General features: G+C 46.5%; 2 protein-coding genes across 4 annotated transcripts in view; one reads left to right on the top strand and one right to left on the bottom strand.

The window, feature by feature from the left end:
* The window catches only part of LOC140426286 (fizzy-related protein homolog), a 130,947-nt gene extending 121,439 nt beyond the window's left edge, over positions 1–9,508 (top strand). For all 3 annotated transcript variants that reach the window (XM_072510853.1, XM_072510855.1, XM_072510854.1), the window contains 2 exons: positions 5,825–5,917; positions 8,875–9,508. In XM_072510853.1, the coding sequence (XP_072366954.1) occupies positions 5,825–5,917; positions 8,875–8,916 (135 nt within the window). In that variant the 3' untranslated portion in view covers positions 8,917–9,508. The remainder of the gene's footprint in view (positions 1–5,824; positions 5,918–8,874) is intronic.
* Positions 9,509–12,735: 3,227 nt separating this feature from the next.
* Positions 12,736–13,468, bottom strand: part of LOC140426287 (AP-1 complex subunit mu-1-like) — a 74,983-nt gene continuing 74,250 nt past the window's right edge. Inside the window, 1 exon segment of the mRNA XM_072510856.1 lies at positions 12,736–13,440. Coding sequence (XP_072366957.1) covers positions 13,421–13,440 — 20 coding nt within the window. The 3' untranslated portion in view covers positions 12,736–13,420.

Genomic DNA, 13,468 nt, shown 5'->3' on the forward strand with positions numbered 1-13,468 from the left:
GCAATGATCCGCAAGTGGGTGATGGAGGGAGAGGGGGCGGCATGGAAGAGGATGGAGATGGCGTCGTGCAAAGGAACGAGCCTGGGGGCGTTGGTGACGGCACCGCTGCCGCTCTCGCCGACAAGGTACACCACGAGCCCGGTGGTGGCGACAACGCTAAGGATCTGGGGCCAGTGGAGACGGCACAGGGGTGCAGTAGGAGCCTCGGTGTGGTCCCCGATCAGGGGTAACCACCGGTTTGTCCCGGGAAAGATGGACGGGGGGGTTCCAGAGCTGGCATCGGGCGGGGATTAGAAGAATGGGGGACCTGTTCATTGACGGGACGTTTGCGAGCCATGGGGCACTGGAGGAGACGTTCGAGTTACCCCCGGGAAATGCCTTTAGATATATGCAGGTGAGGGCGTTTGTGAGGCGACAGGTGAGGGAATTCCCGTTGCTCCCGGCACAAGAAATTCAAGACAGGGTGATCTCGGGTGTATGGGTCGGGGAGGGCAAGGTGTCGGAAATACACCAGGAGATGAAAGAAGAGGGGGAAGTGCTATCAGAAGAGCTGAAGGGTAAATGGGAGGAGGAGCTGGGCGAGGAGATCGAGGAAGGTCTGTGGGCTGATGCCCTAGGTAGGGTTAATTCCTCCTCCTCATGTGCCAGGCTCAGCCTGATACAATTTAAGGTGGTTCACAGAGCTCACTTGACAGGGGCGAGGTTGAGTAGGTTCTTTGGGGTAGAGGACAGATGTGGAAGGTGCTCAGGGAGCCCGGCGAACCATGTCCATATGTTTTGGTCATGCCCGGCACTGGAGGGGTTCTGGAGAGGAGTGGCGGGAGCAATATCTCAGGTGGTGAAAGTCCGGGTCAAGCCAAGCTGGGGGCTAGCAATATTTGGAGCAGTGGACGAGCCGGGAGTGCAGGAGGCGAAAGAGGCCGGCATTCTGGCCTTTGCGTCCCTAGTAGCCCGGCGAAGGATCTTGCTAATGTGGAAGGAGGCGAAGCCCCCCAGCGTGGAGGCCTGGATAAATGATATGGCTGGGTTTATAAAGTTGGAGAGGATTAAGTTCGCCTTGAGAGGGTCAGTGCAGGGGTTCTACAGGCGGTGGCAACCGTTCCTAGACTATCTCGTGGAGCGTTAGAGGAAGGTCGGTCAGCAGCAGCAGCAACCTAGGGAGGGGGGGACACACGTCCTGGGAGGGGCAGGGGCGGGGCGGGGGGGACACACACGTCCTGGAAGGGGCGGAAGGGGGAGGGGGGGGACACACGTCCTGGGAGGGGCAGGGGCGGGGGGGGGGGGGGGGGGGACACGCACGTCCTGGGAGGGGCGGGGGGGGGAATGGGGGACTGCCTGGGAGGGTGGATGAGCAAGAGATAACATGAAGGGTTGGGGAAACTGGCACGTACGGGAGAGAGCCAGTGTACAAAGCTATGTAAACATATAATTTTGCCATGTATATATCTTGCTCTGTGCGATTTCTTGTTATTTTGTTACGGGGGGGGTTATTGTTTGTAAGGGAGAAAAGTTGTGTTTAAAAACTTTAATAAATATATATATATTTTTTTAAAGTAGCGTCATCGCTTCTGTGTAAGTGGGCGCATCCCGGATGAGGGGAAAAACTTGAGGGCTCACCCGTGAGTAGAGGACTTGGAGCTTCTGTGAGTCCGAGGGTTATTCAGTGGCTGCTCTGAGGTAGCCTTCGAAGCAGGCTAGCCAGTGGTTGAAGGTGGACGTGGCGTTGGCTGCGTGAGGGCTCAGCTCCAGGCGATCAGGCTTGATTAAGATGTTCATCTTTTAAAATCTTGTGCAATAAATTGATGTACCGTCAATTACCGCGAGACGAGAATGGTGAAACAATCGAGGCTTTATTGCACAAGATGTTGTGCCTCCCGCAGCTGGAACCAGAATGGGAGCAGCGCAGGAGAGCAGAGCATACACTTTTATACGTCGCCTGCTGGGAGGAGCCAGCAGGCAGGGATTTACTGTGGTACCTGTAATACAGTGGCAGTACCGTAATACATGCAATGTGTTGCCAGTGGTGTTTACCACAATAAGATAAGAGACCATGGCTTTAGGGGCAAGGTACTGGCATGGATAGAGGATTGGCTGACTGGCAGAAGGTAGAAGGTGGGGAATGGGGGGGTCTTTTTCAGGATGGCAGCCGATGAATAGTGGTGTTCCGCAGGGGTCCATTTTGGGACCACAATTATTCGCAATATGCATTATCGATGTGGAAGAAGGAACTCAGGGTATTGTTGCTTAGTTTACAGATGATGCGTAGAAGGAGAGGTAGTGTTGAGCAAGTGGGGAGGCTGCAGAAGGACTTGGTCCAGAAGGAGAGTGGACAAAGAAGTGGCAGATGCAATACAATGTGGAAAAGTGTGAGGTTATGCACTTTGATAAGAAGAAGAGTCATTCTAAGTGGGGAAAACTGAAGCACAAAGGGACTTGGGAGCCCTAGTTCAGGATTATCTTAAGCTTAAAATCCAGGTTTAGTCGTCAGTTAAGAAGGCAAATGCAACGTTAGCATTTATTTCAAGAGGGCTAGAATACGAGAGCAAGAATGTACTGTTGAGGCTGTGGTCAGACCCCATTTGGAATATTGTGAGAAGTTTTGCCCCACTATCTCGGGAAGAATGTGCTGGCCTTGGAGGAGGTCCAGAGGGGGTTCACAAGAATGACCCCCGAATGAAGGGCTTGTCACATGAGGAGCACGTAAGGACTCTGGGTCTGTATTCGATGGAGTTTAGAAGAATGAGGGGGATCTTATTGAAACGTACAGAATCCTGAGAAGCCTAGATGGACTGACTGTGGAGAAGATGTTTCCACTAGTAGGAGAAACTAGAACCTGAGGGCACAGCAGACTGAAGGGATGATCCTACCGAGATGAGGGGAATTTCTTCAGCCAGAGGGTGGTGAATCTGTTGAACTCTTTGCCACAGAAGGCTGTGGAGGACAAGTCACTGAGTATCTTTAAGACAGAGATAGATAGGTTTTTGATTAATAAGGGGATCAGGGGTTATGGGGAGAAGGCAGGAGAATGGGGATGAGAAACATATCAGCCATGATTGAATGGTGGAGCAGACTCGATGGGCCGAGTGGCCTAATTCTGCTCCTATATCTTATGGACCTGCATTATTTGCCTGACATTATACTGGTTAATTGCAATTGAAAAACCTTAAAACATACCTGTGGGCATTGTTGTCAATGTTTTACACCACGTGATTGAATATTGTTTACATGCTCCTGAAGGGAGACACCAGTAAAAAAAGAAACATAAGGTAGTGACTTTATCTTCTATATCCAAAAGTGGCGATGCACCAGTATTCTATGTCTACAAAGCCAAACTGGTCTCAATTCCCTGTTTATGAACCCAAGTTGCTTTAGGTTTGACTGGAAACCCTATGTACGTGTGCGTACGTTCCTCTGAACATTGGCATGTCAGGGCGGCACGATGGCGCAGTAGTTAGCACTGCTGCCTCACTGCGCCAAGGACCCGAGTTTGATCCCGGCCCTGGGTCACTGTCAGTGTGAAGCACATTCTCCCCATGCCTGCGTGTGTCTCACCCCCGCAAACCCAAAGATGTGCAGGGTAGATAGATTGACCAAGTGAAATTACCCCTTAATTGGGAAAAAAAGAATTGGGTATTCTGAAATTATTTTAAACATTTTTTTTAAATTGGCATGTCAGATGTAATCTGGAACATCTTTAACTGGCAAAAAAAATCAACTTGATTTACCTGTAGTCTAACTGAAATGTTATTTTCGTAGTGGTAATATTAGGCAGTGAACTTGCAAATTCATCTATTTTGCATAGACCTTCAAAGACGTCCTTAATGGGCTTTTCACAGTAACGTCATTGCAGTATTAATGTAATGTAAGCCTACTTGTGACAATAAAGATTACTTAGAAAACAAAATACGGTAGGCGATGATGAAGAGGAAATCAACTTCACACTGGATGTTTCCAGTTACAGTAGCATTTTCACGCCTTTGTGCTTGATCCTTGTATTTTTCCTGGAGCCTGTCTCTCTCCAAATCTATGCCCTGAAACTCAATTTGCAGGTAGCAGAGTCCTGAACGTGGATTTCTGAATATGAGCCAGCAGGGGGCTCTAACAATCAATGAGCAATTGGACTCTGGAGAGGGCAGTGAAACTGACTGATTTAGATGTAAACTATGTTCATATTTTTCTTAATTTATTTTATTTCTCAAGTTTGCGATCTACACTGCCTCAAACTGCAAACGGTTGTTAATTTTTCTTTTGCAATCCGAAGAAAAATACATTCTCCGTTAGATGTCAGTTAATAATATGATAATCGCTTATTGTCACAAGTAGGCATCAATGAAGTTACTGTGAAAAGCCCCTAGTCGCCACATTCCGGTGCCTGTTCGGGGAGGCCGGTACGGGAATTGAACCGTGCTGCTGGCCTTGTTCTGCATTACAAGTCAGCTGTTTAGCCCACTGTGCTAAACCAGCCCCATATCTACCTTTATCACCGGCCTAGTCAAATCAGTTTTAGTTCTAAATATTTGGTAATCAAATGCTGCTTGAATTGCAAAAGCATTGAAGGTTGTGCTTTGGTGCTGGATCCACTTCTCTTCTGTTAGGGTTTGCAGGTGATTAATAGAATCCCTTACAAGGCCTTCTCAACCTTGCCTCTCGTCTGAGGTGTGGTGATCCCACCACCAGTCAGCTCTCCAGCCCCCAAAAGGGGAAACAGCCTATGGTCATCTGGGACTATGGTGACTTTACCTTACCTTACAGTGCAGAACGAGGCCATTGTTAATCTCACTATGAAAGGTTTTAATTTCCATTAATCTAGATTTTTATTGCCCATCTAATTGATACAATTGCTACATTTTTCTCTCAGGTTTAGTTTTATAATTAATGCTATCCTTAGCATCTTAAGAAGACTTGATTTTAGTGCTTTTCCAGTGCACCAGCCGTCTCAAAGTGCTTTACAGCCAGTGCAGTACTTTTGAAATGTAGCTACTCTTGTAATGTCAGAAACCCGGCAGCAAATTTGACCATAGCAAACTCCCACTAACAACAATTGATAATGACCAATCTGTTTTTTTAATTGAGGGATAATTATTGGCCAGGACACTGGGTTAACGCTACTGCTACGACCCCTGGGGTTCAGTTACATTATTCCCTGAGCATGCAATGGAAAAGGGATTAAGCCAGCTTTGGTTTTAAAATAAGGACATGAGTTAAAGTGGTAATAATAAATTTGGACAAAACTATTTCCACTGGATCAGAGAGGGCCAGGAGGAGAGTAAGGAGGCTTTCAAAATTGAAGAATTTTGAGAGTCAAGTGTTTGATGGGGTCACCAGTTTAAAGTTGTCAAAAGGAGGGGTTTGGAAGAATTCCTTTAAGCAGGGGTTTTAAAGAGGAATCAAAATATTTAATCAGAAGATAGAGAGCTGTGGGGATAGAACATGTTGAGCAGTCATTGTTTTCCTTTGCTCTGGAAAAGAGTTGGCCAAATATCTCCCGGCTGTACTGTGAACTAAAATGGTTCTTTAATTACTAATCTATTTCTGACTTTAATTAGCACCAGGTAGATCCAATGGCCTGATATTCTGAAAGGGAGGGAAATACTGGTCTCCTGCCCCATTACATTTGGTGGTCAGATGTTCCTCTGACAGAGTGGTGCATTGAGAGGACCCCATGGGAATTTCAGCCCCGTTATGTTTTGAAACAGTCCCTTGTTTCAATATCTGTCAGGAGCGGTAAATCTACAATAAATGAGCTAATGTATATATTTTGTGCACCCACTCTCAGTTGTCCATGAATGGGTTGTGATTTTTTTTTTCCTTTCATTCTCTTCAGGCCATATCACCTGATGGAGAGGCTATAGTGACAGGAGCAGGAGATGAAACTTTGCGATTTTGGAATGTTTTCAGTAAAACCCGTTCCACTAAGGTATTAATTTATTTAATGCTATTTGCTGGTTGCGTTGTCTTGTTTACATTTTGGTCAATTATGAGAGAACAGTTGCGTGTGTGCCTATTATGTGTAGTATGTAATTTCCTCGTGAAAGTAATTTTAAAATGTTTGCACTTGTGTAACAGTAAAATCAATCTGCAGTCAGTCTCAAGCATATTAATTTCTGTAGATGAATTTGGTGGAAGAGGCACAGAGGAGTCTCACTAGGCTTCTGGTGATATCGAGATACATCAGCTCAATTGGCTAAAGCAAGATAAAGCCACAGGGAGCCAATTCTTCGGGGGAACTGTCTGGGAAGTTTCAACTTTTGACAGCCAATTCCCCGGGACCCTCTGCAAATGTCTCCGATTGGGGAATGTTAGACAGATAAAAACTTAGTCTAACACTTGGGTAACTGCAGAACCAACCCGATCGCCCAACTACCCATCACCCAAGCTTGACTAACCCCCTCCCCTAACCCCAACTTCATCTGACCTGACTAATCCCCAACCACCCCACTATCTCTCCTGACCCAACCATGACCCCCTTCCTCTCCACCCCAGTCCTGGTGATGCGCTCCCTCCACCCCCAGTCCTGGTGACTCGCTCCCTCCACCCCCAATCCTGGTCATGCACTCCCTCCACCCCCAAGCCTGGTCATGCACTCCCCCCCCCCCCCCCCCCCAACAATCTTGGCCACGCACTCCCTCCACACCCCATCCTCGCCATGCACTCATGTACTTGTCCATTCACTAACATTAAGACTGGACTTTTAAACTTACAGAATCCAGCAGCTAGTGCTGCAAGAAGTGCATACTGTCTTCCTGTGACTCTAGTCTCCTCCTACCAGAGTTTTGGTATTAGAAGACCCCAGAAAAAATGTGCAGCTGCATTGAGTTGGGAGAAATTTGGAGAGCAGTGGCCAACTGACCACTATTGCCCATTGCTCGGAAGATCCGGGATATTGTCCCATTGGCAACGTTCTGTGTGAGGCATTAGCAGCTCTTTTTAAACCCATCCTGTGTACTGGTGATATCCCAGCCGAGTGAGAAGTATTATTTCATAACTTTTAAGTCCTCGGGATGTCCTACATTGCTTCATATCAATGAGGTAAGTGTTGAAGTAGGAAACCATGCCAGCAATTGTAAGTACAACAAGGTCCCACTAGCATCAATGAAATGAATGACTAGATAATCTGTTTGATGTTCATTGAGGAATAAATTTTGTGCAGCACACCTTGCTTTTTGAATAATACCATGGGACTTTTGACATCCAATTGAAAGGACAGATAGGACTTTGATTTAGCATCTCATTAACGTCGCATGTCTTTCACACAAGAACAGAGCCTCATGGTAGGCCAATCAGCCTATTGAGTTTGTTTTGCCATTCAATTAAACTGTAACTGATTTGTGTCTGACTTGAAGCACAGCCAGCTAGCACCCAGATCTGACTGGATCCCATTGAACACTATGCAGGCATGCCAGGATTATCGTGGAAATTAAAGATAAGCTTTGGCTTCTTTATCCACTAGCAACGCTTCCACCTATGGATTTTGTCACTTAAGTTGGCGGTCATCAATTCAGCTGGCTCTGTCCGATCTCTCCCTTCCCCAGCAAACCATTCCACCCCAACTCGCCCTGAATCCGTGTCTTTTTGTAGTTTCTCTCCTATTTCTTATCATATCCTCCATGAAGTTTAACTCCTCCTTCCTTGACCCTACTCCCACTAAATTGCTGACCACCGAACTTCCCTTTACCCCATCCTGTCCTTGCAAACTAATGGAGACCGCTCGCGGGCTGCTCGCTTTCTACTGCCCTTTTGAGAACTCGGTGTTCCTCCAACTCATGCGCACCCTTTAGCCCAGTGTTGACAGCTATGCTTTGAATTAGCCAGGCCATAAAAACCTGGGGCGAGATTCTCCGACCCCCCGCCGGGTCGGAGAATCGCCGGGGGCTGACGTGAATCCCGCCCCCGCTGGTTGCCGAACTCGCCGGCACTGGAGATTCGGTGGGGGCGGGTATCGTGCCACGCCGGTTGGCGGGCCCCCCCGCTCGATTCTCCTGCCCGGATGGGCCGAAGTCCCGCCGCTAAAATGCCTGTCCCGCCGGCGTAAATTAAACCACCTACATTACCGGCGGGGCAAGGCGGCGCGGGCGGGCTCCGGGGTCATGGGGGGGCGCGGGCGATCTGGCTGCGGGGGTACCCCCACAGTGGGCCTGGCCCATGATCGGAGCCCACCGATCCGCGGGCGGGCCTGTGCCGTGGGGACACTCTTTCCCTTCCGCCTCCGCCACGGTCTCCACCATGGCGGAAGGCGGAAGAGACTCCCTCCACTGCGCATGCGCGGGAATGCCGTCAGCGGCTGCTGACACTCCCGCGCATGCGCCGCCCGGAGATGTCATTTCCGCGCCAGCTGGCGGGGCACCAAAGGCCTTTCCCGCCAGCTGGCGGGGCGGAAATTCGTCCGGCACCGACCTAGCCCCTCAATGTTGGGGCTCGGCCCCCAAAGATGCGGAGCATTCCGCACCTTTGGGGCGGCGCGATGCCCACCTGATTTGCACCGTTTTTGCGCCAGTCGGCGGACATCGCGCCGTTTCTGGAGAATTTCGCCCCTAATCTCCTCCACATTTTTCTCCATTGAAACCCCCCTTTCTGACCAGCATTGATTTATGTCCACCAATTATCTCCTTCGTTTAATGCCAATTTTTCTCTTCATTATGCTTTCTTGAAGCACCCTGGGACCTTTTTTGACCTCAAATACTTTTAAATGTGCATTTTTGGTACCGTGAAGAGCAAATCAGTAAAATTTAAACAATTGTCTAAAAACAACTTCAAAACTTTTTCTTATTGAAATATAAATATGTCATGAATCTAACATGGTTACATGTGTTAATTTGTATATTTTCAGTGTCTCTGATTTCATAGTTACTAAATCGTTTAATTTCTCATTTTTAGGAATCCAAGTCTGTCCTTAATCTTTTTACAAGGATACGGTAAAACTGTCGGGAAGCACAAGCACGCCTTATGAAACGGATTCCCTCGATACACACAAACAGCAGTAAAGTTCATCAGAGCTAACATATCCTCTTCACTGTTTTTGTTCAAGTGGTCAAGGCACTTCCATTAGCTACGTCTTGGTGCTGATTGGACAAGAATGTTGGGACGTTATCATCTCAACATCAAAGTGGATGAAAGAAATGCGAAAGGAGTGTGGAGTTAAGGGAGAGAGTTCACTTTATATGTATCTATTTGTACAATGTGTACAGAAGCTATTTATTGGACTGAGGATGACCCATTGATGCTGTCTTAATGTTTGCATGGAAACGAGAGTGTGGGAATGGATCCAGAATCCCTTCTCATCTTTTATATAGAAAAAATATTGACATAGTGTGTCTTGGAGATCTGAAAAGGAAGGTACATTTTTTTAAAATTTAACCGCCCCCATTCTATGGAATCATTAAACAGTATCTGCTTCCAGAGCTGAAGAATTAAATTTTCTGTAATTTACATTTCACTTATGAAACTTGTTCATTTGGAGTAAAGTCATTACAAATGGGATCCATAATTAAAATTAATATTTAACGTGAAAGTTTAATTTTGTTCATTCAGTAACATATCCACGGATTGATTATTTGCATCTGGCCTTAATCGAAACTGAATCACTGTATGGCGTCACTCATACCACTCCGCGTACACAAACCAAGCATCACTCACTCTTGATCGTCCCTGTGTTACTGGAGAGGTTCATGAGAACCCTCATCATATGGCACTGAACTTAGGCAGTTGAGTTAACTTGCTGTACAAAAACTCTTGCTTTAAGCTCACATACTTTATTCTGCTTGTTTCATACTGAATTCATCTAGGTGTAACTTGACACGGGTACATGTTGTACTTTCCCCTTTTTATGGGCAAGTAACCAAATGTTCCCAATTGTTAAAAGAAAAACCAGAGTGCTATTTTTTTAAAGCTGGTGTATAGTCCCATTGTCATTTGCACGAAGTACACAGAGAGAGAGGAAACAGGTCCACTTTAAAATAAATGCACTATTAATGGGGCTCCAAAGTACCAACTAACATACTATTGGATAGAAAAAAAAATTGATACTTGCTTCAGTTAACATTATCAAATCCCACAACAATATGTTAAAGCTCAGTCAGTTGCTTGAGAGAATATAAATTCTAAGTATTTCAGCTTGTTGCAGCTCTTTCCTTCACTCTTTGCCCCAGAATACAACACTGTATGCACTCATTCTTCCTTTCGGAAAATGTCATGACTATTTTTAACTCACTTGAATAAATAAAATATATCTGTACTGGGGCCTTACAGCTACAGCCCCCTCTGCCTTTTTACATACAACAATATAGATCTCAAATTCAGCCTGATTGTTACTTATGCTCCTCACTATTTACTTTATCTTGCCCTATCAGCATATCCTATTCCTTTCTACCTCGTATTTGGTTTGTTTTCCCCTTAAATGCACTTTTTGCTTCAACCACTCCCATGTGTTAACACCAGGTCTCGCTGGTTTAATGTCAATCCCATCTTGGTGCTCAAGCATGTTGAGTTTTTTGGATCAATATTGAAAAAAGCCCAGTGGATTGGAACCAACTCTGCAAGTGTAAAGTGCAGATACCATCCAGGAAAATAAACTTGCTGTCACACTTGATCCAAGATGAACTTCCGATCTTGTACTGCTGCCATTATTGAAGGCTGACTAGTTCCACCTCTGTACTTTGGCTCAATCTCAGCACATATGCTACAATCCTTATTCATTTCTTTGTTATCTCCTGACCTGAGACCTGACATATCAAACACATGCCTGACTGGTTTCCCTCAGTTTACTCTCTATAAACTTGGTCACCCAAAATTCTGCTGTCCCATAATCCTCTGTGCATTCCCAATTATTCAGTTACCTAGGCCCCCAAGCTCTGGAATTCCCCCCATCAAATTCTCTCTTTCTCCTCCCCTCTTTCCCCCCCCCCCCCCACCCCCCCCCCCACCCCCCCCCCACCCCCCCCCCCACCCCCCCCCCCACCCCCCCCCCACCCCCCCCCACCCCCCACCCCCCCCACCCCCCACCCCCCCCCACCCCCCACCCCCCCCCACCCCCCACCCCCCACACCCCCCCCCACCCCCCACCCCCCCCCACCCCCCACCCCCCACCCCCCCCCCACCCCCCCCCCCCCACCCCCCCACCCCCACCCCCCCCACCCCCCCCCCACCCCCCCCCCCCACCCCCCCCCCCCCACCCCCCCCCCCACCCCCCCCCCCACCCCCCACCCCCCACCCCCCCCCCACCCCCAGAGACATTAGACCCTTCTTTATCCAGGCTTTTCATCACCTGACCCAATATGTGCTTTGATATCATACCCGTTGGATGTTTCATTACATAACGGTGCTATATAAATATACATATTGCATATCTGTAAGGGTTAAACATTGATGTTACTATGTTCAAATATTAGAAAAGCACTGTTGGGCCCCACACTTTCCATTTGAGAAATATCACAACAGCTTACAAGCACGTCTGGATGCTGAGAGATCACCCAATACAGGTCTCCAGCCCGATCAATTAACCTGATTAAAAGTATTGCTTTTTAAGTTCAAAAGGGAGGTCATCTGACTGTCTTGCTGTCTGTTACAAAAGATAATTCATAGCACTCCATTGTCATGGTTAAGGTAATCACAACTTAAACCTTTCTCCTTCAGGATAAAACCGAGGAGACGGAGGGAAGGCAATAATATCTGCAACCTTCAGTCTGCAGCAAATTCTTATTATTCAGCAAATGATGGACACCTCGTCCAGTAGTGTGGAAACCTACATCAGGTTTTCCTGGGGAAGTAGGAGTGCCCAGTCCTAGGCTTCTTCTGGATGGCAGCGGCATTCCCCAGAAACATGTATCCATGGGATACTGCTAGCCCTTGTCATGGCCGAAGCGACCCCACCTGAAGGAGGAATGCTACTAATTGGTTAATAGTCAATGTGCGGCAGGATGTGTGAAGGGCTGTCTCCTCAGGGCTGGAGGCCATGGGCTTCTGCCTTTGCAGCTAATGCCTCAGCATCATCCAAACACAGCAAGAAATTTAATAAAATCCATACTTCCAGCATCGTGACAGGAGAGAGAATGACCCTCGGCATCAGGGGGCCAAAGCTGTGCAGAGTTTTGTGGTTTATTGTTGCACAATACAGCTATTGAACTGCAGCCAGTGAGGAAAATTAACTCGGGAGGAAGCACAGAGCTGTAAGGAAATTTAGATCCTGATTCAAAATGTTTTTTGCATCAAGAAACCAAGAACACTCAACACTCCTTATATCTTCTTTAGCAATTAAAATCAATCATTAATTGACATATACCTTATTCCTCTGCCAGAATTATAACTCTTCTCTGCAGTTTCCTGACCCCATCAAATGTTACTGTGAAGTATAAACATTTCAGCATAAAAATGGCTTTGAGTTTTGTGGAGTAGTCTGTACTACTTTGAAGTAGAATACAAAGAGGAGACATTGCACCTCCCTACAGTGCTGGCAGCCATTGGCAGCATCTCCTCCTGCCAAGAGCTTTGCCCATACAAGACATTGTAGCCATGACAGGGCTGGGCTGTACTAATGGCAGCTAGAGCTTAACAAAATCCTCCTCAAACAGGGGGTCCCTGCTTCTTGCTGCACCCCTCCCAGTGGTGTATAATATACAAAGGTTTTTTTTTTAAAAAACCAACAAAATCAGGAAAGTGAATTGACGGGTGAAGGACTGGAAATACAAAACATACTAGAGCATTTAATTGCCAAAGCAGCCATCACAACAGAAACACACCACGTTGTAGTTTTTGTACATGTTTAATGAAATCTTACTGTGCGAATAAAGCCCCTGAGGCTCTATTCTGACTAATGTGCCCGGTGGCATAACAGAATTACATTTTGTACAGATGGAAGTACTGTCTGATTTTAGAACCTTGGCCCCACCCAATCCAGGGAGAACAGAGATCCTATTGTGCAGTCTGTCCATTGATTAAGGGACTCCAAATTTTTTTCAGGAAACCTACAGATTCCAAAATTGGTCTCGAGGTGGAGCCAGATTTGAGGTGCTGTTCCTGTAGTTCTAAAATCTGACAGTAGTCTCATCAAGCTTGCTGGTTCTGAGGTACTCCACCTGCAATTGCATTAATGGCCAATAAACATTGGGCATTATCTAATTTTCCTGCACGATACACATTCTAAAGCAAAATACATGACATCAAACGGGATCAAATTAACAATACTGATTTTTTTTTAAAAGTGACTATTTCTTTGATTGAAGCTTCAATCCAAAATTCAAAAAGCATGTTGCAGTTCCAATTGTGAATTTATTGCTCACTGGAGTCTCGATGTCAGTCACACACTGAGGTTTCCTTCAATTCACACCGTTTGAGCTGATTTCATTTTTCATTGCATTCCTGTGCATAACGTTCAGAGTATAAACCTTTTCAATCTTCTGCTTTCAGTGGAATTAAGCAATAGCATACTTTAAATCCGAATTTGGAAATCTAAAAAAAAGAAATCAAACAGTTCCAT

This window comes from Scyliorhinus torazame, chromosome 7 (genome assembly GCF_047496885.1).
Source record: "Scyliorhinus torazame isolate Kashiwa2021f chromosome 7, sScyTor2.1, whole genome shotgun sequence".
Classification (NCBI taxonomy): domain Eukaryota; kingdom Metazoa; phylum Chordata; class Chondrichthyes; order Carcharhiniformes; family Scyliorhinidae; genus Scyliorhinus; species Scyliorhinus torazame.